This window comes from Mobula hypostoma, chromosome 23 (assembly GCF_963921235.1).
Source record: "Mobula hypostoma chromosome 23, sMobHyp1.1, whole genome shotgun sequence".
NCBI lineage: Eukaryota > Metazoa > Chordata > Chondrichthyes > Myliobatiformes > Myliobatidae > Mobula > Mobula hypostoma.
The window spans coordinates 57433235-57455431 of record NC_086119.1 but is presented as its reverse complement, the minus strand read 5'-3'; the positions used below and the strand labels follow the sequence as shown (position 1 = coordinate 57455431).

General features: G+C 51.1%; 1 protein-coding gene across 1 annotated transcript; it reads left to right on the top strand.

Annotated features, from left to right (window-relative positions):
* Window positions 1-5903: 5903 nt before the first annotated feature.
* LOC134336746 (putative uncharacterized protein DDB_G0271606) lies at window positions 5904-21997 on the top strand. Its single transcript, XM_063031168.1, has 4 exons — window positions 5904-5976; window positions 10379-10518; window positions 10624-10733; window positions 19661-21997. The coding sequence occupies exons 1-4, from the start codon at window positions 5904-5906 to the stop codon at window positions 20898-20900; spliced, it is 1563 nt and encodes a 520-aa protein (XP_062887238.1). The 3' UTR covers window positions 20901-21997.
* The last annotated feature ends 200 nt before the right edge of the window (window positions 21998-22197 follow it).

Sequence of the window (22197 nt, the reverse complement as noted above, 5' to 3'; positions counted from 1 at the left end):
TGTGACATGAGCAGACTGTTGGTCCCATTCGTGGGAGCAGGAGACACACCAGGTTCACTGAGACTTCTCCAAGCTGTTCTATCTCTGCCGCCAAGCCTACTGCATCCCTTGTAGCCCAGTCCTTGTCCAATCAGGCACTTTGACACACCCTGCTCATGCTGACCATGAAGTACCATCTACCAGCACGTCCTCTAACCCTCCATGCCCACCATAAAGTACCATCTACCAGCACATCCTCTAACCCTCCATGCTGACCATATAGTACCATCTACCAGCACATCCTCTAACCCTCCATGCCCACCATAAAGTACCATCTACCAGCACATCCTCTAACCCTCCATGCCCACCATAAAGTACCATCTACCAGCACGTCCTCTAACCCTCCATGCCCACCATAAAGTACCATCTACCAGCACGTCCTCTAACCCTCCATGCCCACCATAAAGTACCATCTACCAGCACGTCCTCTAACCCTCCATGCCCAGCGTAAAGTACCATCTACCAGCACGTCCTCTAATCTTTCATGCCCACCGTAAAGTACTATCTACCAGCACGTCCTCTAACCTTTCATGCCCACCGTAAAGTACTCTCTACCAGCACGTCCTCTAACCTTCCATGCCCACCATAAAGTACCATCTATCAGCACGCCCTCTAACCTTCCATGCCCACCATAAAGTACCATCTACCAGCACGTCCTCTAACCCTCCATGCTCACCATAAAGTACCATCTACCAGCACGTCCTCTAACCCTCCATGCCCACCGTAAAGTACCATTTACCAGCACGTCCTCTAACCTTCCATACCCGCCATAAAGTACCATCTACCAGCACATCCTCTAACCCTCCATGCTGACCATAAAGTACCATCTACCAGCACGTCCTCTAACCCTCCATACCCACAATAAAGTACCATCTACCAGCACGTCCTCTAACCCTCCATGCCCACCATAAAGTACCATCTACCAGCACGTCCTCTAACCCTCCATGCCCACCATAAAGTACCATCTACCAGCACATCCTCTAACCTTCCATGCCCACCATAAAGTACCATCTACCAGCACGTCCTCTAACCTTCCATGCTCACCATAAAGTACCATCTACCAGCACATCCTCTAACCTTCCATGCCCACCATAAAGTACCATCTACCAGCACGTCCTCTAACCCTCCATGCTGACCGTAAAGTACCATCTACCAGCACGTCCTCTAACCCTCCATGCCCACCGTAAAGTACCATCTACCAGCACGTCCTCTAACCCTCCATGCCCACCGTAAAGTACCATCTACCAGCACGTCCTCTAATCTTTCATGCCCACCGTAAAGTACTATCTACCAGCACGTCCTCTAACCTTTCATGCCCACCATAAAGTACCATCTATCAGCACGCCCTCTAACCTTCCATGCCCACCATAAAGTACTATCTACCAGCACATCCTCTAACCCTCCATGCTGACCATAAAGTACCATCTACCAGCACGTCCTCTAACCCTCCATACCCACCATAAAGTACCATCTACCAGCACGTCCTCTAACCCTCCATGCTCACCATTCAGTACCATCTACCAGCACATTCTCTAACCTTCCATGCTCACCATAAAGTACCATCTACCAGCACGTCCTCTAACCTTCCATGCCCACCATAAAGTACCATCTACCAGCACGTCCTGTAACCCTCCATGCCCACCATAAAGTACCATCTACCAGCACATCCTCTAATCTTCCATGCCCACCATAAAGTACCATCTACCAGCACGTCCTCTAACCTTCCATGCTCACCATAAAGTACCATCTACCAGCACATCCTCTAACCTTCCATGCCCACCATAAAGTACCATCTACCAGCACGTCCTCTAACCCTCCATGCTGACCATATAGTACCATCTACCAGCACATCCTCTAACCCTCCATGCCCACCATAAAGTTCCATCTACCAGTCTGTCCTCTAACCTTCCATGCTGACCATAAAGTACCATCTACCAGCACGTCCTCTAACCTTCCATGTCCACCATAAAGTACCATCTACCAGCACATCCTCTAACCCTCCATGCCCACCATAAAGTACCATCTACCAGCACATCCTCTAACCTTCCATGCCCACCATAAAGTACCATCTACCAGCACGTCCTCTAACCTTCCATGCCCACCATAAAGTACCATCTACCAGCACGTCCTCTAACCTTCCATGCCCACCATAAAGTACCATCTACCAGCACGTCCTCTAACCCTCCATGCTCACCGTAAAGTACCATCTACCAGCACGTCCTCTAACCCTCCATGCCCACCGTAAAGTACCATCTACCAGCACGTCCTCTAACCCTCCATGCCCACCGTAAAGTACCATCTACCAGCACGTCCTCTAATCTTTCATGCCCACCGTAAAGTACTATCTACCAGCACGTCCTCTAACCTTTCATGCCCACCATAAAGTACCATCTATCAGCACGCCCTCTAACCTTCCATGCCCACCATAAAGTACTATCTACCAGCACATCCTCTAACCCTCCATGCTGACCATAAAGTACCATCTACCAGCACATCCTCTAACCCTCCATACCCACCATAAAGTACCATCTACCAGCACGTCCTCTAACCCTCCATGCTCACCATTCAGTACCATCTACCAGCACATTCTCTAACCTTCCATGCTCACCATAAAGTACCATCTACCAGCACGTCCTCTAACCTTCCATGCCCACCATAAAGTACCATCTACCAGCACGTCCTGTAACCCTCCATGCCCACCATAAAGTACCATCTACCAGCACATCCTCTAATCTTCCATGCCCACCATAAAGTACCATCTACCAGCACGTCCTCTAACCTTCCATGCTCACCATAAAGTACCATCTACCAGCACATCCTCTAACCTTCCATGCCCACCATAAAGTACCATCTACCAGCACGTCCTCTAACCCTCCATGCTGACCATATAGTACCATCTACCAGCACATCCTCTAACCCTCCATGCCCACCATAAAGTTCCATCTACCAGTCTGTCCTCTAACCTTCCATGCTGACCATAAAGTACCATCTACCAGCACGTCCTCTAACCTTCCATGTCCACCATAAAGTACCATCTACCAGCACATCCTCTAACCCTCCATGCCCACCATAAAGTACCATCTACCAGCACATCCTCTAACCCTCCATGCCCACCGTAAAGTACCATCTACCAGCACGTCCTCTAACCTTTCATGCCCACCGTAAAGTACTATCTACCAGCACGTCCTCTAACATTCCATGCCCACCATAAAGTACCATCTACCAGCACGTCCTCTAACCCTCCATGCTCACCATAAAGTACCATCTACCAGCACGTCCTCTAACCCTCCATGCCCACCGTAAAGTACCATTTACCAGCACGTCCTCTAACCTTCCATACCCGCCATAAAGTACCATCTACCAGCACATCCTCTAACCCTCCATGCTGACCATAAAGTACCATCTACCAGCACGTCCTCTAACCCTCCATACCCACCATAAAGTACCATCTACCAGCACGTCCTCTAACCCTCCATGCTCACCATTCAGTACCATGTACCAGCACATCCTCTAACCCTCCATGCCCACCATAAAGTACCATCTACCAGTCCGTCCTCTAACCTTCCATGCCCACCATAAAGTACCATCTACCAGCACGTCCTCTAACCCTCCATGCCCACCATAAAGTACCATCTACCAGCACATCCTCTAACCTTCCATGCCCACCATAAAGTACCATCTACCAGCACGTCCTCTAACCTTCCATGCTCACCATAAAGTACCATCTACCAGCACATCCTCTAACCTTCCATGCCCACCATAAAGTACCATCTACCAGCACGTCCTCTAACCCTCCATGCTGATCATATAGTACCATCTACCAGCACATCCTCTAACCCTCCATGCCCACCATAAAGTTCCATCTACCAGTCTGTCCTCTAACCTTCCATGCTGACCATAAAGTACCATCTACCAGCACGTCCTCTAACCTTCCATGTCCACCATAAAGTACCATCTACCAGCACATCCTCTAACCCTCCATGCCCACCATAAAGTACCATCTACCAGCACATCCTCTAACCTTTCATGCCCACCATAAAGTACCATCTATTTGCACGTCCTCTAACCTTCCATGCCCACCATAAAGTACCATCTACCAGCACATCCTCTAACCTTCCATGCCCACCATAAAGTACCATCTACCAGCACGTCCTCTAACCCTCCATGCTGACCATACAGTACCATCTACCAGCACATCCTCTAACCCTCCATGCCCACCATAAAGTTCCATCTATCAGTCTGTCCTCTAACCTTCCATGCTGACCATAAAGTACCATCTACCAGCACGTCCTCTAACCTTCCATGTCCACCATAAAGTACCATCTACCAGCACATCCTCTAACCCTCCATGCCCACCATAAAGTACCATCTACCAGCACATCCTCTAACCCTCCATGTCCACCATAAAGTACCATCTACCAGCACGTCCTCTAACCCTCCATACCCACCATAAAGTACCATCTACCAGCACGTCCTCTAACCCTCCATGCTCAGCATACAGTACCATCTGCCAGTCCGTCCTCTAACCTTCCATGCCCACCATAAAGTACCATCTACCAGCACGTCCTCTAACCCTCCATGACCACCATAAAGTACCATCTACCAGCACATCCTTTAACCTTCCATGCCCACCATAAAGTACCATCTACCAGCACGTCCTCTAACCTTCCATGCTCACCATAAAGTACCATCTACCAGCACATCCTCTAACCTTCCATGCCCACCATAAAGTACCATCTACCAGCACGTCCTCTAACCCTCCATGCTGACCATAAAGTACCATCTACCAGCACGTCCTCTAACCTTCCATGTCCACCATAAAGTACCATCTACCAGCACATCCTCTAACCCTCCATGCCCACCATAAAGTACCATCTACCAGTACATCCTCTAACCCTCCATGTCCACCATAAAGTACCATCTACCAGCACATCCTCTAACCCTCCATGCCCACCATAAAGTACCATCTACCAGCACATCCTCTAACTTTCCATGTCCACCATAAAGTACCATCTACCAGCACATCCTCTAACCCTCCATGCCCACCATAAAGTACCATCTACCAGCACGTCCTCTAACCCTCCATGCCCACGCAGATACCTCTTACATGTTGTGGGAGTCTCTGCCTCCACCAGCCCCTCAGGCATTGAGTTGTGATCTCCAATCACCAATCAACTTCAGGCAGGATCAAAATCTCCCCAAAACCCCTGGAGAGAGGAGAATGTAAAAGAAAGGAACAGGAGTAGGCATGATTCGGTAAAATCATGGGCTCAGTTCTACCTACCTACCTTTCCCCAAACTCTTAATTCAAAAATCTATACGGCTGTGAATTAAAAATCATTTCATGAGGTAGCCTCCTGTTTACCTGGGCAGAGAATTCCACAGGTTCACTCCTCTCTGCTCATCACTCTGCTGATCTATGGCTTCCCAAGACTATATCCCCTAGTTCTAGTCTCACTAGTGGAAACAACTTTCCTGCCTCTATCTCACTTAAACCTTTCATGATTTTATATGTTTCCATAAGATCAGCAACACCTGTAACACCAGGGGTCCTAACACAATAGACCACTCGTGTTCCTTGCATTTGGGAAATCAGATCACTCGGCTATCCTTCTCCCACCTGCATAAGGGCCAGAGGCTAAAGGCAAGGTTTCAGAGTTAGGACAACAAAGAGGTGGTCAGGGAGGCAGAGGACTGACTACGGGATTGCTTTGAGTTGGGGGACTGGGATATATTCAAGGACTCATCAGAGGTTCTGAATGAATGCACCATGTTTGTCAAAGACTTTATAAGAACAGTTGTAGACGATTGTGTCCCCAGAAAATCATTCAGTGCTTTCTCCAACCAGAAGCCATGGATGAACTATGCTCCACAACCTACTGAGGCCAAATCAGAGGCATGCAGGTCTGACAAGCAAGAAAGTTGCAAAAGATCCAGGTACCATTTCCAGAAAGGCATCTCACAGGTGAAGTGGCAATTCTGGACTAAACTTGTATCAATGAAGGGGGCTCAACATTTGTGGCAGGGCTTGAATACTATCACCTCTAATAAAGTAGATCAAACAACATAGGTGACAACAGGGCTTCACTTCCAGGTGTGCTCAATGCCTTCTATGCTCACTTTGACCATCAAAAATGGAGGAACCATCACAACCTCCCACAGCCCTCTGACCCTGTGATCTCAGTCTCTGAGGCTGATGTGCGAGCATCCTTCCGGAGGGTGAACCCAGGGAAAGCATCCGGCCAGACGGGGTACCTGCCGAGTTCCAGAGACCTGTGCCGATCAACCAGCCGGAGTGTTCACTGAGATCTTCAGCAGTCTGAGGTAGCCACCTGCTCCAAGCAGGCTTCACCTCTCCTGCTGGCTGAGGAGAACATGGCAACCGGCCTCAATGACTCATTCATAGACCGACGTCCACAGTGATGAAGTGTTCTAAAAGGTTCAAAGATTCAAAGTAAATTTATTACCAAGATATGTATTGTGACAAGAATACAGATAGATTAAGATGTAGCTGTTCTGGGCTGGCACCAGTGGGATCAGCGGTTGGTCTGCCACCTGGCTTCAGGAGAGAGAGAGATAAGGAAAACAATGGAGCAGCATTTGGAGATGTGTAATGAGGGGGAAGGAGAGCTGTCAAGATCGGCTCCCCTTTGAACCCTGAACTGTTTGAAGTGATGGACAGGCGATACCCCAGCAGGGGGATAAAAAGGGACAAGTTCGCTAAGGCAACACACACATGACACCCGAGGTAACGAGACCCTGGAAGCGGTGCGTCTCTCACAAGTCGGTGGGAAGTACCGGACCATAAACGCACAGGGTGGAAAGGCACGATCGGCGGGAACCTGGTGTGTGTCCACCCTTGCCTGGGTGCCGGGTTCACCGCAGAGAAACGATCGTATCTGGAAATGGAGGGGTCACGGTCGGTGACCTCAGATGACATCACAAAGGACTCGCCTGAAAGCTGACTGCGAAGGTCTGTGTGGAAGCCTTGAATATTCATTCGTTTTGCTCTCTCTCTCCTTCCCCCACACTGTCAATCTCCCAAGGCAGCGATTACTGCGAACTGGACTGAACTAAATTGAACTGAACTTTGCGTCACTTTGAAACTGGTCATTTACCCCTAGACAACGATAGAGCTTGATTGATCCTGTTATCTTAATTCTGTGCACATGTGTGTTTATCATTGCTGAACTGTTGCATTTATTATCCTTTTGATTAGAGTACTGTGTTGCTTGTTTCTTTAATAAAACTTCCTTAGTTCTAGTAATCCAGACTCCAACTGAGTGATCCATTTCTGCTGGTTTGGCAACCCAGTTACGGAATACAACTCTGAGATTCGTCCTCGAAATTCAGCCACAAAACAAAGAAACATCAAGCAGATCTGAGATCACTTGGATCTGCTCCAATTTGCCTCCTGGCACAACAATGCCATCTCATTGCCTCTTCACTCAACCTTGGAACAACTGGACAGCAAAGATGCTGACATCAGGATGCTCTTTATCGACTACAGCTCAGCATTCAATACCATCATCCCCCTCAAAACTAATCAATAAGCTTCAAGACATTGGCCTCAGTATGTCCTTGTGCAACTGGATCCTCGATTTCCTCACTTGCAGTCAGTTTGAACTGATAACAACATCTCCTGCACGATGTCCATCAGCACAGCTGCTGTGTACTGACTCCTGCCCTACTCGCTGTCTTTATACTTACGACTGTGTGGCTAAGCATGGCTCCATATTCACGTTTGATGATGACACCGCTATCATAGGCCAAGTCAAAAGTTTTGTTGAATCAGCATTTGGGGGGGGGGTTGTAAATCCGGCTGAGTGGTGCCACCTGTTCCTCAATTTTAGCAAAACCGATTACTGACTTCAGGAGGAAGAAACAAGAGGTGCGTGAGCAATGTTCCCCTGAGGTGTGTGCACACACATCTTTTGCTACTAGTGAACGAAAAAATTTAAACTGCACACGGAAGGTTATCACCCTCTACCTCATTGGCAGGTTAAATATATTCCACGATCATACACAATCACATTTCCTTTTCTGGTTTCTGATGCGGACGGTGTTGACAACGTGGCGTTTGCGAAGATTTGTCTGCAGATTTTAGAACTGGCTCATTAATACTGTTTTTATTGAAGAAATTATTGATTCACAATGTCAAACTCCAAAGAAGCTAAGTGCGTGAAGTGCAAAAGAACTGCTGGTTTATTTAAAGTAGAGTGCTTTATTATCTCTAGAATAGCTTCAGGTTTACTTCCACTTAAAAATTCAATGCGCACATGTTGTTGTCACTGGGCACAAGATTTTTGAGCACACTGGTCATTACAAATTAGAGGGAGCATTATCCATGAGCCAGTCCTCATCAGAGGATCAGAGGTGGAAAGTGTCAGCGACTCTAAATTTAGATTATGAGAACACTCAGTCCTCTTTTATTGTCATTTAGAAATGTATACATGCATTAAGAAATTATACAATGTTTCTCTGGAGTGTTATCACAGAAAACAGGACAGACCAAAGACTAACACTGACAAAACCACAGAATTATAACATATAGTTACAGCAGTGCAAAGCAATACCATAATTTGATAAAGAACAGACCATAGGCATGGTAAAAAAAAGTTCTTAAAGTCCTGAATCGATCGACTCCCGAGTCCCCGATAGCAGGCAGCAAAAGGGAGAAACTCCCTGCCATAAACCTCCAGGCACCGTCAACTTGCCGATGCCTTGGAAGCAGCCGACCACAGCCGACACTGAGTCCATCCATCTGAAAACTCCGAGCTTCTGACCAGCCTCTCCGATACAGCCTCCCGAGCGCCATCCTCTGCCGAGCGCCTTCGACCTCTCCCCGGCCGCTGAATCACGCAAAGCCGAGGATTTCGGGGCCTACAGCTCTGGAGATTCCAGTTATCACACAGTAGCAGCAGCAGCAAAGCGGGCATTTCAGAAGTTTTTCAGATGTTCCGCTGTGCTCTCATGTCTGTCACCATCAAATCAGAATTGTACACGGTCCCCTACTTGACAGATTACAGATATTCATCACCGGAGAGGCCGTGCGCGCTGCCGTCACGCCGCCATCTTCTCCCATCTTCTCCAAATTCCTCAGTGTTATAATTTCTGAGGACCTGTCCTGGGCCCAGCACATAAGAGCAATTATGACGAAAACACGGCAGCACCTCTACTTCCTGAAGAGTTTGCGAAGATTCAGCACGGCATCTAAAACTTTGTCAAACTTCTACAGATGTGTGGTAGAGAGTATATTGACTGGCTGCATCACAATCTACTTTAGAAATACCAATGCCCTTGAGTGGAAAATAGCTGTGGATATGGTCCAGTCCATCACAGATAAAACCCTCCCATCCCTTTGAGCACATCGACATGAAATGCTGTTGCAGGAAAGCAGCATCCATCGTCGGGGACCCCCACCACCCAGGCCATGCTCTCTTCTCACTGCTGCCATCAGGAAGAAGATACAGGAGCCTCAGGACCCACCCCACCAGATTCAGAAATAGTTACTACCCCTCAACCATCAGGCTCTTGAACTGAGGTGGATAACTGAACTCAGCTTCACTCACCCGTCACTGAAATGTTCCCACAACCTGTGGACTCACTTCCAAGGACTCTTCATCTGAAGTTGTTGATATTTATTGCTTATTTATTATTATTATTATTATTATTATTATTTCTTTTTGTATTTGTACAGTTTGATGTCTTTTGCACTCTGGTGTGGACTTTTTTGGATTCTATTATGGTTATGATTCTAATATGGATTTATTGAGTGTGCCTGCAGGAAAATGAATCTCAGGGTTGTATATGGTGACACATACGTACTTTGATAATGAAGTTACTTTGAACCTTGAAACACCGTCCCATTCTTCTGAATTCCAGCGAGTATACTCTGAGGTGATTCAATCTCTCTTCATAAACTAACCCCCTCAGCCTCAGCACCAACCCAGTGAATCTCCTCTGCACCACCCTGCAAAGCCAGTATCTGCTTCCTCACATAGGGAGAGCAGAGCTGCACGCAGCTCTTCAGGTGCGGCCTCACCGGTACCCTGTACGGTTGCAGAATAAACTCCCTGCCCTTAAATTCAGTCCTTCTTCCTCACTTTAGATTATATACCCTCTGATTTGAGACATCTCTGACTGAGGTACAGTTTCCCACAGTGCACCTCACCTGTGCCCCTCACAGCTCCTCAGGCCTGAGCTACAGTTTCCCACAATGCTCCTCACCTGTGCCCCTCACAGCTCCTCACTATTCTCCCCTCACCAGAAGTCTCCTCCATTCCGAGGAACATTAAGCCAGCCTCCTCCACCCGGACCGGAGACAGGTCTACTTGAGCACCGGATCAGCTTGCAGCTGGGTCTCGGCCGGGCCGGGGGGCTGAAGGAGTAAGCAGCCCTGGACCACCACGTCCCCTTCTGCAGAGGGACAGGGCTCAGTCACGTCCTCGGGCGCAGTGGGAGTGCAGTCAGCTGCAGGTAACCGCACGTGGGATGGGTGCAATTGTATGTGCAATACTCTCGAACTGCGCACGAGTCTGCACACGGAGTGAGTGAAACTTTCTTTGCTGTTGGGTGTTTCAGGAGCTGGAGTCCCTGAAGTCCGCGGAGAAACTGTGCCGACAGCTCATCTACCACCTGACCCCCCACGCCAAGTGGCAGCGACAGGCGGTGACCCAGCACGCACAACCCTGGTGAGTAGCCAGTCAGACACAGCACCCTTCACCTGGGCACTGCCAGACCCGGGGTCACCCAGTGAGACACAGCACCCTCCACCCAGGCACTGCCAGACCCAGTGTCACCCAGTCAGACACAGCACCCTCCACCTGGGCACTGCCAGACCTGGGGTCACCCGGTCAGACACAGCACCCTCCACCTGGGCACTGCCAGACCTGGGGTCACCCAGTGAGACACATCACCCTCCACCCAGGCACTGCCAGACCCGGGGTCACCCAGTCAGACACAGCGCCCTCCACCCAGGCACTGCCAGACCTGGGGTCACCCAGTGAGACACAGCACCCTCCACCCGGGCACTGCCAGACCCAGGGTCACCCAGTCAGACACAGCACCCTCCACCCGGGCACTGCCAGACCCGAGGTCACCCAGTGAGACACAGCACCCTCCACCCGGGCACTGCCAGACCCAGGGTCACCCAGTGAGACACAGCACCCTCCACCCGGGCACTGCCAGACCCAGTGTCACCCAGTGAGACACAGCACCCTGCACCCAGGCACTGCCAGACCCAGTGTCACCCAGTGAGACACAGCACCCTTCACCTGGGCACTGCCAGACCCGGGGTCACCCAGTGAGACACAGCACCCTCCACCCAGGCACTGCCAGACCCAGTGTCACCCAGTCAGACACAGCACCCTCCACCTGGGCACTGCCAGACCTGGGGTCACCCGGTCAGACACAGCACCCTCCACCTGGGCACTGCCAGACCTGGGGTCACCCAGTGAGACACAGCACCCTCCACCCAGGCACTGCCAGACCCGGGGTCACCCAGTCAGACACAGCGCCCTCCACCCAGGCACTGCCAGACCTGGGGTCACCCAGTGAGACACAGCACCCTCCACCCGGGCACTGCCAGACCCAGGGTCACCCAGTCAGACACAGCACCCTGCACCCGGGCACTGCCAGACCCGAGGTCACCCAGTGAGACACAGCACCCTCCACCCGGGCACTGCCAGACCCAGGGTCACCCAGTGAGACACAGCACCCTCCACCCGGGCACTGCCAGACCCAGTGTCACCCAGTGAGACACAGCACCCTGCACCCAGGCACTGCCAGACCCAGTGTCACCCAGTGAGACACAGCACCCTCCACCCGGGTACTGCCAGACCCGGGGTCACCCAGTCAGACACAGCACCCTCCACCCGGGCACTGCCAGACTCAGTGTCACCCAGTCAGACACAGCACCCTCCACCCAGGCACTGCCAGACCCGGGGTCACCCAGTGAGACACAGCACCCTCCACCCGGGCACTGCCAGACCCGGGGTCACCCAGTCAGACACAGCACCCTCCACCCGGGCACTGCCAGACCCGGTGTCACCCAGTGAGACACAGCACCCTCCACCCAGGCACTGCCAGACCCAGTGTCACCCAGCCAGACACAGCACCCTCCACCCGGGCACTGCCAGACCCAGTGTCACCCAGTGAGACGCAGCACCCTCCGCCCAGGCACTGCCAGACCCAGTGTCACCCAGTGAGACACAGCACCCTCCACTCAGGCACTGCCAGACCCAGTGTCACCCAGTGAGACACAGCACCCTCCACCCGGGCACTGCCAGACCCAGTGTCACCCAGCCAGACACAGCACCCTCCACCCAGGCACTGCCAGTCCCGGGGTCACCCAGTGAGACACAGCACCCTCCACCCAGGCACTGCCAGACCCAGTGTCATCCAGTGAGACACAGTACCCTCCACCCAGGCACTGCCAGACCCAGTGTCATCCAGTGAGACACAGCACCCTCCACCCGGGCACTGCCAGACTCAGTGTCACCCAGCCAGACACAGCACCCTCCACCCGGGCACTGCCAGACCCGGAGTCACCCAGTCAGACACAGCACCCTCCACCCAGGCACTGCCGGACCCAGTGTCACCCAGTGAGACACAGCACCCTCCACCCGGGCACTGCCAGACCCAGTGTCATCCAGTCAGACACAGCACCCTCCACCCAGGCACTGCCAGACCCAGTGTCACCCAGTGAGACACATCACCCTCCACCTGGGCACTGCCAGACCCGGGGTCACCCAGTGAGACACAGCACCCTCCACCCGGGGTCACCCAGTGAGACACAGCTAGTCCTGCAGCAAGGCACACACTCTCCTCCCCACAGTCATTATCACACACAGCCTGTGATGCTCAGAAACTGACAGCAGATTTTCATCACTGCCGGGAGATTAGTCTCTCTGGGCATTCAGAGATCAACATAATCCCAAAGCAGAAGGATTAAGGAGGCTTAAATGCTGGAGTGAAATCCGGTTGACAGACAAAATACGGCACGGGGAAAGGAGACGTCTGGTGAGGGAAATTGAATGGGGCTGGGAGACAGGCTCACTAGGAGTGGTCGTGATTTTCACAAGTGAGGGAGTAGTCGTGATTATCGCCAGTGAAGGAGCAGTAATGATTGTCACAAGTCAGGAACTGGTAGTGATTATCACTAGTGAGGGATTGGTAGTGATTATCACTAAGAGGGAGTGTTAGTGATTATCACTAGTGAGTAGTTGGTAGTGATTATCACTAGTGAGTGAGCAGTAGTGATTATCACTAGTTTGGAACTGGTAATGATTTTCACAAGTGAGGGAGTAGTAATGGTTATCACTCGTGAGGGAGTGGTAGTGATTATCACTAGTGAGTGAGGGGTAGTGATTATCACCAGTGAGGGAGTTATAGTTATCATCACTAGAGCGAGTGGTAGTGGTTATCACAAGTGAGTGCGTGGTAGTGATTATCACTAGTTTGGAATTGGTTGTGATTTTCACCAGTGATGGAGTGGTAGTGATTATCACTAGTGATGGTGACTCCTGTGCCCCAGATACATAAGACGTACACCCATGGGTGGGTTCTGGGCACTAGATTACCAATGTATACACCCTTGTGAGGTATCTGAGGCACCAGATACACACACGTACGCCATGGGTGGGTTCCGGGCACCTAGAACCCAACACATACACACATGAGTCAGTTCTGGGCATCAGATATGCACCACGTGCACCCATGGGTGTTCCTGGGCATAATTTACCCAACACGTGCACCCATGAGTGGGTTTTTGGGTGCAAGATACCCAACACGTACACCTGTGAGTGGGTTCCTGGGCACAACATAGCCACCACATACACCCATGGGGGGTTTCTGGGCACGAGATATGCACCACGTACACCCAAGGGTGGGTTCTGGGCACCATATTTTCCTGTACTTACCATTACCATGCGATGGAAACCCTTCAGCTGTACCACTCCAGCAGCTCCCGATTTAACCCGAGCCTGACACCGGACAGTTTAACCCGAGCCTGACACCGGACAGTTTAACCCGAGCCTGACACCGGACAGTTTAACCCGACCGGACAGTTTAACCCGAGCCTGACACCGGACAGTTTAACCCGAGCCTGACACCGGACAGTTTAACCTGACCGGACAGTTTAACCCGAGCCTGACACCGGACAGTTTAACCCGAGCCTGACACCGGACAGTTTAACCCGACCGGACAGTTTAACCCGAGCCTGACACCGGACAGTTCAACCCGAGCCTGACACCGGACAGTTTAACCCGAGCGGACAGTTTAACCCGAGCCTGACACCGGACAGTTTAACCCGAGCGGACAGTTTAACCCGAGCCTGACACCGGACAGTTTAACCCGACCGGACAGTTTAACCCGAGCCTGACACCAGACAGTTTAAACCAAGCGGACAGTTTAACCCGAGCCTGACACCGGACAGTTTAACCCGACCCTGACACCGGACAGTTTAACCCGAGCGGACAGTTTAACCCGAGCCTGACACCGGACAGTTTAACCCGACCGGACAGTTTAACCCGAGCCTGACACCAAACAGTTTAAACCAAGCGGACAGTTTAACCCGAGCCTGACACCGGACAGTTTAACCCGACCCTGACACCGGACAGTTTAACCCGAGCGGACAGTTTAACCCGAGCCTGACACCGGACAGTTTAACCCGAGCGGACAGTTCAACCCGAGCCTGACACCGGACAGTTCAACCCGAGCGGACAGTTTAACCCGAGCCTGACACCGGACAGTTTAACCCGACCCTGACACCGGACAGTTTAACCAGAGCGGACAGTTTAACCCGAGCCTGACACCGGACAGTTTAACCCAAGCCTGACACCGGACAGTTTAACCCGAGCGGACAGTTTAACCCGAGCCTGACACCGGACAGTTTAACCCGACCGGACAGTTTAACCCGAGCGGACAGTTTAACCCGAGCGGACAGTTTAACCCGAGCCTGACACCGGACAGTTTAACCCGAGCGGACAGTTTAACCCGAGCCTGACACCGGACAGTTCAACCCGAGCCTGACACCGGACAGTTTAACCCGAGCCTGACACCGGACAGTTTAACCCAAGCCTGACACCAGACAGTTTAACCCGAGCGGACAGTTTAACCCGAGCCTGACACCAGACAGTTTAACCCGAGCGGACAGTTTAACCCGAGCCTAACACCAGACAGTTTAACCCGAGCGGACAGTTTAACCGGAGCGGACAGTTTAACCCGAGCCTGACACCAGACAGTTCAACCCGAGCGGACAGTTTAACCCGAGCCTGACAGTTTAACCCGAGCCTGACACCGGACAGTTTAACCCGGGCCTGACACCGGACAGTTTAACCTGACCGGACAGTTTAACCCGAGCCTGACACCGGACAGTTTAACCTGGGCCTGACACCGGACAGTTTAACCCGAGCCTGACACCGGACAGTTTAACCCGGGCCTGACACCGGACAGTTTAACCCGAGCGGACAGTTTAACCCGAGCCTGACACCGGACAGTTTAACCCGGGCCTGACACCGGACAGTTTAACCCGGGCCTGACGACTGGACGGTTTACTATAACCTGTCCAGTATGTCTCTGGACTGGTGGGATTTGGTGCACCCAGGGAAAACCCACATGTTCCACCAGGAAGGTGAACATCAAACATTGGAATGTCCCTGATCTGTAGTTGTGTCACACTAACCCCTCTGCTACTGGAGCCTGCGGGTGGGATGAGAGAGCCAAATGTAAAATCGCTAAGTTTGCTGATGACGGAAAATAGTGCTGAGAATTGTGAGGAGGGTGACATGATGTTGGGTCAGTGGGCAGTGAAGGCCTTTCCCATTCATCGTGGGCGAAGTTTTCGGGCAGAGCATGGTATTACTGAATGATGCTAAGTTGGGAACAATTGGGGTGGAAAGGAGCTGGGGATGTGTGCACACCAGGCACAGACAGTGACGTGTAGATGCCCCCAGTGTGAAGATAACTGGTGCATAGACAGTGAACCCCCTGTGTACAGGTGTGTCCCAGTCAAAGTTCACTTTATTGTCACAGACACAAATCCATGTGTGCACAGGAGACATGAAGAACAGGTGTAACCTCACTCACTGGCCTTAGAGCCTGGAGCGGAGGCCTGGGATCTCTAACTCCCGTCCCTAAACTTAACCTGACCCCTAACTCTGCCCTCTATCCCCATGATTTTACTGATTTCTTCATGACCTGTGTGTCCCCTGGACAAGTGAGATTGCCCTCCACTTTTTACTGTTATGGGGCTGCCTCTCGGACTGCTTGACAGGCTGATCCCCAAAGAGAAAGAGCCTGCGTCGCTGTCACGGGGAGTAGAGGGCCGGGAGAATCCCGTGTGAGTGTCCCGCGTCAGGGTGGTTTTGGGTTGAAGGGGTAGTCTAATCAGAGACTACCTGATGAGAGGTTGTGTCAGTAATCAGACACAGAGCATACAGCACAGATTGCTCAAAGGATTCAAGAAGGGAATTAGGAAAGCCAGAAAGGGCCATAGAAAATTCTTGGCAAGTCGGATTAAAGAGCACCTCAGGTGCTTCATACAGTACAACAAATCCACACTGGGGCCTCTGCTGTTTGTGATATCTAACTGACTTGGATGTAAATGATGGGTGGGTCGGTAAGTTTTCAGACAATATGAAAAGGTCTCATCACAACTCCCTTCGGAATACCACTGGTCTCGGTCCCACGTTAGTGTACGTCCCATCCTTCTACCTAAAATGGACTCCCTTCAGAATACCACTGGTCCCAGGCCACCTGTTGGTGTAAGTCCCATCCTTTTGCCTAAAATGGGCAAGTTGATTCTAAATCCAAGTGGCCAAGTGTCTGTGGGTCCGATGTATCTCAAACTTCGAAGTGAGCTGAAATGAAGATCACCTCACTATATGAAGGATGTGGAAGCATTGGAAAGGGTACAGAGGAGATTTACCAGGATGCTGCCTGGTTTAGAGAGTATGGATTATGATCAGAGATTAAGGAAGCTAGGGCTTTACTCTTTGGAGAGAAGGAGGATTCTTTGGAGAGAAGGAGGATTCTTTGGAGAGAAGGAGGATGAGAGGAGACATGATAGAGGTGTACAAGATAATATGAGGAATAGATAGTGTGGATAGCCAGCGCCTCTTCCCCAGGGCACCACTGCTCAATACAAGAGGACATGGCTTTAAGGTAAGGGGTGGGAAGTTCAAGGGGGGTATTAGAGGAAGGTTTTTTACTCAGAGAGTGGTGGTGCGTGGAATGCACTGCCTGAGTCAGTGGTGGAGGCAGATACACTAGTGAAGTTTAAGAGACTACTAGACAGGTATATGGAGGACTTTAAGGTGGGGGCTTATATGGGAGGCAGGGTTTGAGGGTCGGCACAACATTGTGGGCCGAAGGGCCTGTACTGTGCTGACTTGTTCTATGTTCTATGTTCCTTGAGAAATACCTAACCCACACCCACATTCCTACCTTCATCACCTCCTCGAAAAGCTCAAGTTAGAAAGACACGACTTGTCCAGCACAAAGCTCTGCTGACTCTCCCTAATTGGGCCATGAGTTTCCAAAGCAACACACACAAAAAGCTGGAGGACCACTGGAGGTCAGGCAGCATCTATGGAAAAGAGTAAAGTGCAAATGCTTATAAACACTATCATTAAGAATTCTCTCTGGTAATTTCCCTACAGCTGATCTGAGGCTCGCTGGTCCAGACTTTCCAAGTTGTCCCTATTTGCTTTATTGTACAATGGAATTGCATTAGCTATTCGCCAGTCAGCTGTGGCAAATCCCAGCTCTTTCAAATCAAGATAAGCTGCTCTCCCTGCCACGAGAGTTCTCTGGTTGAAGGTTCTCACCCTTTCTGATGATGGGTTCGGAGCACGAATGATTGTCAAAACAAAATTCAGAGGCTGGTGATGACCTGATAGAAGTTCATAAAATGTGAGCTGCCTTAATGACTATCGCCCAGTAGCACTCACATCGACAGTGATTAAATGCTTTGAGAGGTTGGTCATGACTAGACTGAACTCCTGCCTCAGCAAGGACCTCGACCCATTGCAATTTGCCTATCATCACAATAGGTCAACAGCAGATGCAATCTCAATGGCTCTCCACACGGCTTTAGACCACCAGGACAACACAAACACCTATGTCAGGATGCTGTTCATCGACTATAGCTCAGCATTTAATACCATCATTCCCACAATCCTGATTGAGAAGTTGCAGAACCTGGGCCTCTGTACCTCCCTCTGCAATTGGATCCTCGACTTCCTAACTGGAAGACCACAATCTGTGCGGATTGGTGATAACATATCCTCCTCACTGACGATCAACATTGGCGCACCTCAGGGGTGTGTGCTTAGCCCACTGCTCTACTCTCTATATACACATGACTGTGTGGCTAGGCATAGCTCAAATACCATCTATAAATATGCTGACGATACAACCATTGTTGGTAGAATCTCAGATGTTGACAAGAGGGCGTACAGGAGTGAGATATGCCAACTGGTGGAATGGTGCCACAGCAACAACCTGGCACTCAATGTCAATAAGACAAAAGAGCTGATTGTGGACTTCAGGAAGGGTAAGATGAAGGAACACATACCAATCCTCATAGAGGGATCAGAAGTGGAGAGAGTGAGCAGCTTCAAGTTCCTGGGTGTCAAGATCTCTGAGGATCTAACCTGGTCCCAACATATCAATGTAGTCATTAACAAGGCAAGGCAGCGGCTATACTTCAATAGGAGTTTGAAAAGATTTGACATGTCAACAAATACACTCAAAAATTTCTATAGATGTACTGTGGAGAGCATTCTGACAGGCTGCATCACTGTCTGGTATGGAGGGGCTACTGCACAGGACCAAAAGAAGCTGCAGAAGGTTGTAAATCTAGTCAGCTCCATCTTGGGCACTAGCCTACAAAGTACCCAGGATATCTTTAGGGAGCGGTGTCTCAGAAAGGCAGCATCCATTATTAAGGACCTCCAGCACCCAGGACATGCCCTTTCTCACTGTCACCATCAGGGAGGAGGTACAGAAGCCTGAAGGCGCACACTCAGTGATTCAGGAACAGCTTCTTCCCCTCTGCCATCCAATTCCTAAATGGACATTGAATCTTTGGACACTACCTCACTTTTTTTAATGTACAGTATTTCTGTATTTTTGCACTTAAAAATCTATTCAATATACATATACTGTATTTGATTTACTAATATATTTATTATTATTATTTTATTTTTTTCTATATTATGGATTGCATTGAACTGCTGCTGCTACGTTAACAAATTTCCCGTCACATGCCGGTGATAATGAACCTGATTCCGATTCTGATGACAGAATGAGACATGGATAGGGCAGGCAGAATCTTTTTTCCAAGGTGAAAATATCAAATACCAAAAGTCATAGGTTTGAGGAGGGAGAGGGAACGTTTAAAGGGCTGGGTTATTTTACACATAGGTGTCTGTAGTGGGCTTGGGGTGACAGTGAAGGCAGCTTCAATAAGGTATTTTAGAGGTTGCTGTGGAAGTGGATGGTGAACGGGCAGAGCAGATTTAGTTTAATTTGGCATCATGGACAGCACAGGCAGGCAGTTCCTTGGTTGGAGTGTTCTGTGTCGGTTTTGTAAATTGCCTGTCTTTCCCTCTAGTTTGAAAACAGCTTTGCAGAGGAGAATAGCGACTGACTCGTTGGATCTTTCGGGAATGCCGCTGCCTCCCAGGGACATTCAGCGTGTGGCCTATCACTTACAGCTGAACCGCGACCACCTCGTCTCCATCGACCTGAGCTTCACAGAGCTGACAGACAATAGCCTGCAGTTCCTGCTGCCATTCCTGGCGGCCCTTCCAAAACTCACCAACCTGGCACTGAATGGAAACCGCCTGACCAAGTTGGTACTGAAGGATATGATGGAGATGATGAAGGAGCCCAATGTATTCCCAGCACTGTCCTGGATTGACCTGGGAAACAACACAGATATCTGCTCCATGCCCCAGCCTCTGCTGGTGGGCCTGCGACGGCGCTGTAGTCTGCAGGGAGCGCTGCCCACTATCCAGGAACATTCCGAGGGCCAGACCAGCGACCAGGAGACAGAGCAGGGTGAGGTCAGCCAGTCACGAGAGCAGGAGCAGGGTGAGGTCAGCCAATCCTGGGAGGAGAAGCAGGGTGAGGTCAGCCAATCACGAGAGCAGGAGCAGGGTGAGGTCAGCCAATCCTGGGAGGACCAGGGTGAGGTCAGCCAAACCCAAGAGGAGGAGCAAAGTGAAGTCAACCAATCCCAAGAGGAGGACCAAGGTGATGTCAGCCAATCCCAAGAGGAGGACCAGGGTGATGTCAGCCAATACCGAGAGGAGGACCAGGGTGATGTCAGCCAATCCCAAGAGGAGGACCAGGGTGAGGTCAGCCAACTTCAAGAGGAGCAGCAAAGTGAAGTCAGCCAATCCCGAGAGGAGGAGCAAAGTGATGTCAGCCAATCCCGAGAGGAGGAGCAAAGTGAAGTCAGCCAATCCCAAGAGGAGGAGCAGGGTGAGGTCAGCCAGTTTCAAGAGGAGGAGCAAAGTGAAGTCAGCCAATCCCGAGAGGAGGAGCAGGGTAAGGTCAGCCAATCCCAAGAGGAGCAGGGTAAGGTCAGCCAATCCCAAGAGGAGCAGGGTGAGGTCAGCCAATCCCAAGAGGAGGAGGGGAAGATCAGCCAATCTGAAGAGGAGGAGTTGGCAGAGGTCAGCCAGTCTCAGGAGGAGGGACAAATAATGACCCAATCCCACGAGGCGAATCAGGGGCTTATCTCCCAGGCAGAGCAGAGCAATGTTACCCGATCTCAGGGGGAGGAGGACAGCCCCTGGCAAGTGGTGCAGAGAGAAGCCGATGAGCAGCAATACTGCCAGAGGTGACTGAGTGTGGTTGTGCCAGGGAAAGGCCTGAGCTGAGAAGTTCCTTCAGCAAGAGGGAGACTGAAGCCCAGCGTCACCAGTGTACCAAGCTGCCATTGCCTGAAGCCCGTCAACTTCCCTGTTAGCCAGCACGCTGTCGGAGTGACAGTCCACACCAGGATCGCTGGTTCCCACAGCAGGCCCGTTCATTAATACACTGCACCCTCCCCTACTGGCTGATCCTATCAGATCCTTTAAGGACAGGAATGTGGACTTTTGCCAAGATCAAAGATCAGCAAGGCCACGAGCTGGTTACAATCACGGAATACGAGGAGGGGAAGAGGGGCTTTGGCAACTCCCAACCCAAGGAGGTGAAGCCACAACCCAGTGGGATGTGTTGTAGGCCTGCCACCCGGCTGCAAGGTCTCCCTGCACCACAGCTGCCAGTTCGACAATCACTGGATGGGTGTCAAGGCCAGCCACCTGCCATCGTCTCCAACTGCGCGTGTATGTGTGTGTGTGCTTCGATCAACAGCTAGACTTGCTCAGAGGTGTTCGCTGTGCCTGTCTGAATTTCAGGATTGTGTAGCCATAGTCTGTGTCAGCTGAGGCAGGCGAAGGTCTGATGCCTTCCTCATTGACACCTGCCTCTTTCCCACTGAGAGTTCCGGCAGGGGTTGGCTCCATCACTCACATCTGCGGTTCCAGCAGCCGAGTCTAGTCCCCAGCGGTGCTCTCCATGTGAAATTGCTGATGTTTATTTATTTTCGTGTTTATCTGGAATGTTTGTGTGCAGCTCTCCTCATTAAAGTTTAGGTTTCAGTGTTCACAGGCTTCCTTTCTGCTCTGAGCTCCCTGGTGCCGCAGCCAGGGGTTTGACCCCTGCAGGCTGAGGAGATAATTCGTATCACTTTCTTGTACCAAGATAGAGGGAAGAGCTGGGTCTGCCTGCCCTGTGTCCCGAACCCTGCGCTGTGTCCTGAACTCTGCCCTGCGTCCTGAACCCTGCCCTGCGTCGTGAACCCTGAACCCTGCCCTGCGTCATGAACCCCGCCCCCGTCCTGAACCCTGCCCCCATCCTGAACCCTGCCCCCGTCTTGAACCCTGACCTGTGTCCTGAACCCTGTCCTGTGTCCTGAACCCTGCCCTGTGTCCTGAACCCCGCCCTACATCCTGAACTCTGACTTGTGTCCTGAACCCTGCCCTGTGTCCTGAACCCTGCTCCCGTCCTGAACCCTGCTCCCGTCTTGAACCCTGACCTGTGTCCTGAACCCTGCACTGTGTCTTGAACCTTGACCTGCATCCTGATCCCTGCCCT